Source organism: Plasmodium cynomolgi, chromosome 14 (genome assembly GCF_000321355.1).
Source record: "Plasmodium cynomolgi strain B DNA, chromosome 14, whole genome shotgun sequence".
Classification (NCBI taxonomy): domain Eukaryota; phylum Apicomplexa; class Aconoidasida; order Haemosporida; family Plasmodiidae; genus Plasmodium; species Plasmodium cynomolgi.
In genome coordinates this window covers 274,212-276,248 of record NC_020407.1, presented here as the reverse complement: position 1 = coordinate 276,248, position 2,037 = coordinate 274,212, and the positions used below count along the sequence as shown (strand labels likewise).

Here is a 2,037-nt window from a genome sequence, read left to right as displayed (position 1 = left end):
AAGTAACAAATGTGCAATGTGGAAATTTTGAAAAGCAGGAGAAATGTACTAACGCACGCTCAATTGTTTTTCAATAAAAATTGAGTTTGCGCGGAATTCGAACGAGCTAGTACGTACTTGAATTTTTAAACAACTCTTCTTCTGCGTCTTCTAGAAAGGAGTGTATAGAGCATGCGCTGCTTGGAAGGGACTTGTCCTGACTTAGTGACTCGAGTTCTTCTTTAATCATTTCCTCACTATTTAAATTCCGCTTGTTCGTCGTTTCTTCATCACTAGTGTTACTTTCAGGGTCATCCACGACTGTTTTGTAATTATTTTTTCCATGAAGATAGGCTTCTTCATTTGGTAAGTGTTGACTATGATAATATAACTCCTCTCCGGTGACTAAATTGCATTGGCACATTTTGTCCACCTTCTCCTTTGTGCACTCTTTTGTTTCTTCAAAGATGTTGTATTTTTTGTAAAAGGCTAATAATGGGGCGAAGAATGCCATGGCACTTGTTAACACGGGGGTGGATGACACAGCACTTTGCGAGGCAACAGCTGCGGGTATGGCTGTGTTCGGAACGGCGGCTGACAGGGGGGCCGTTGAGGATGCAACTGCCGGGGTGACGGCTGGGGAGAAACTGAAGGGGATGCAACCGCAACATGTTCCTGAGCTGATAGACCCAGTTAAAGCGGCTACGAAGGAAGTTAAATGGTGCGGCATTCTGATTAAGGGGAAGGAAGAATATACGCATACACGTGTGGTTGCTTGGGGTACTTTCTACTTATTAACAGTGGTGCGAAAAACTGCCACAAGGAAATTAGGAAGTGCTGAAAATGGATGTAATGTCTATGGGGGGTGATTTTACGTAAACCCAAAATGTTTTTTTTTTTTTTTTTTTTTATTTAAATAAAAAGGTTGTCAGTGAAGTTTTATTCTGTTCATTTATCTGTTTTTTTTTTTTTTTTTTCTTCTTTTTTTTTTTTTTTTGTCTATTTCGAAATGGTGTTCTTCTGTAAAAGGGAAGAAAAAAAGCACAGTGGCCGATCCTATGCAGTGTGTTACGAAGATTGAAATTGCCGAGCTGTGATGATACATTTTCTTTTAAAAAAAATTTCAACTGGGTGACCAAAAAAATGCAACTTTTTACTGTTGACTTTTTTCCTTTTATGGGGAAAATGAAGAAAAGCACTACCTACTACCCCCAAGGGAAGAAAACGCCTGTGTAATTTTATCTGCTATATATCGCGACCAATTGGTGAGGGGGTCAACATCAACGTATGTACAGAATATCACTACGCAGAGGAGTAAATATGCGCATATTTTTTTAATGCGAGACAGTGTGATATACCTTTGGAGGGGGAGAAAAAAGTGCCAAATTTTACATTTTTCAGGGAAAACATTTGTTACAGGGAGTATGCTGGTGACATGAGTGTAATCACCCGCCATGATGCGCAGAAGGAAAAAAAAATAATAAGGGAACAACGGCAGCCAAACGAGCTTTTAATTTAGCTTAAAGGGGGACATGGAAGGGGAGTATATTTTAGCCTTTTCTGTGCGTAGGTGTAGGCACATTGTATTAATGAGGGCTCAACATGGAGATGCATAAAGATGTCCTTTGCGAGGTATTTAAAAAAAATACAAAAATGAAGAAACGCTTTAACTTGAGAAGAAACATTTTTATAAATCGAATATCCTCATTTGCGTAAAATGATGACATGTCTGTAAAGGTGTTTTTCTCCTAATATTGCATTCAGGTGTCCACAAATGTGAAGAATTTTTCTACCGCCTTCGTAATTGACTTGCTCGTAAGTTGCATACCGCGCTGGGGAACAAATGCATTCATTTTATAAGGGGGGGAAGCAAGCGGTCAGCAAATATATTTATAATAAGGGAAAAACTAATCCGAGGACTGTAAAAAATGAACATAACATGGGTGTTTTTTTTTTTTGGTAAGTTTTGGGTTCATATTCCTACGTCGTGGCATTAAAATGAGGAATTTAATCATGTCTCTGTGGGTATGCGTTCTCTAAATGTTCTGCAAATATATA

General features: G+C 38.5%; 1 protein-coding gene across 1 annotated transcript; it reads right to left on the bottom strand.

The window, feature by feature from the left end:
- Nucleotides 1-107: 107 nt before the first annotated feature.
- PCYB_141520 (hypothetical protein) lies at nt 108-710 on the bottom strand (the record flags this gene model as incomplete). Its single annotated transcript, XM_004224623.1, has 1 exon — nt 108-710. A coding segment is annotated over exon 1 (600 nt), but the record flags the coding sequence as incomplete, so codon positions are not given.
- Between the last annotated feature and the right edge of the window lie 1,327 nt (nt 711-2,037).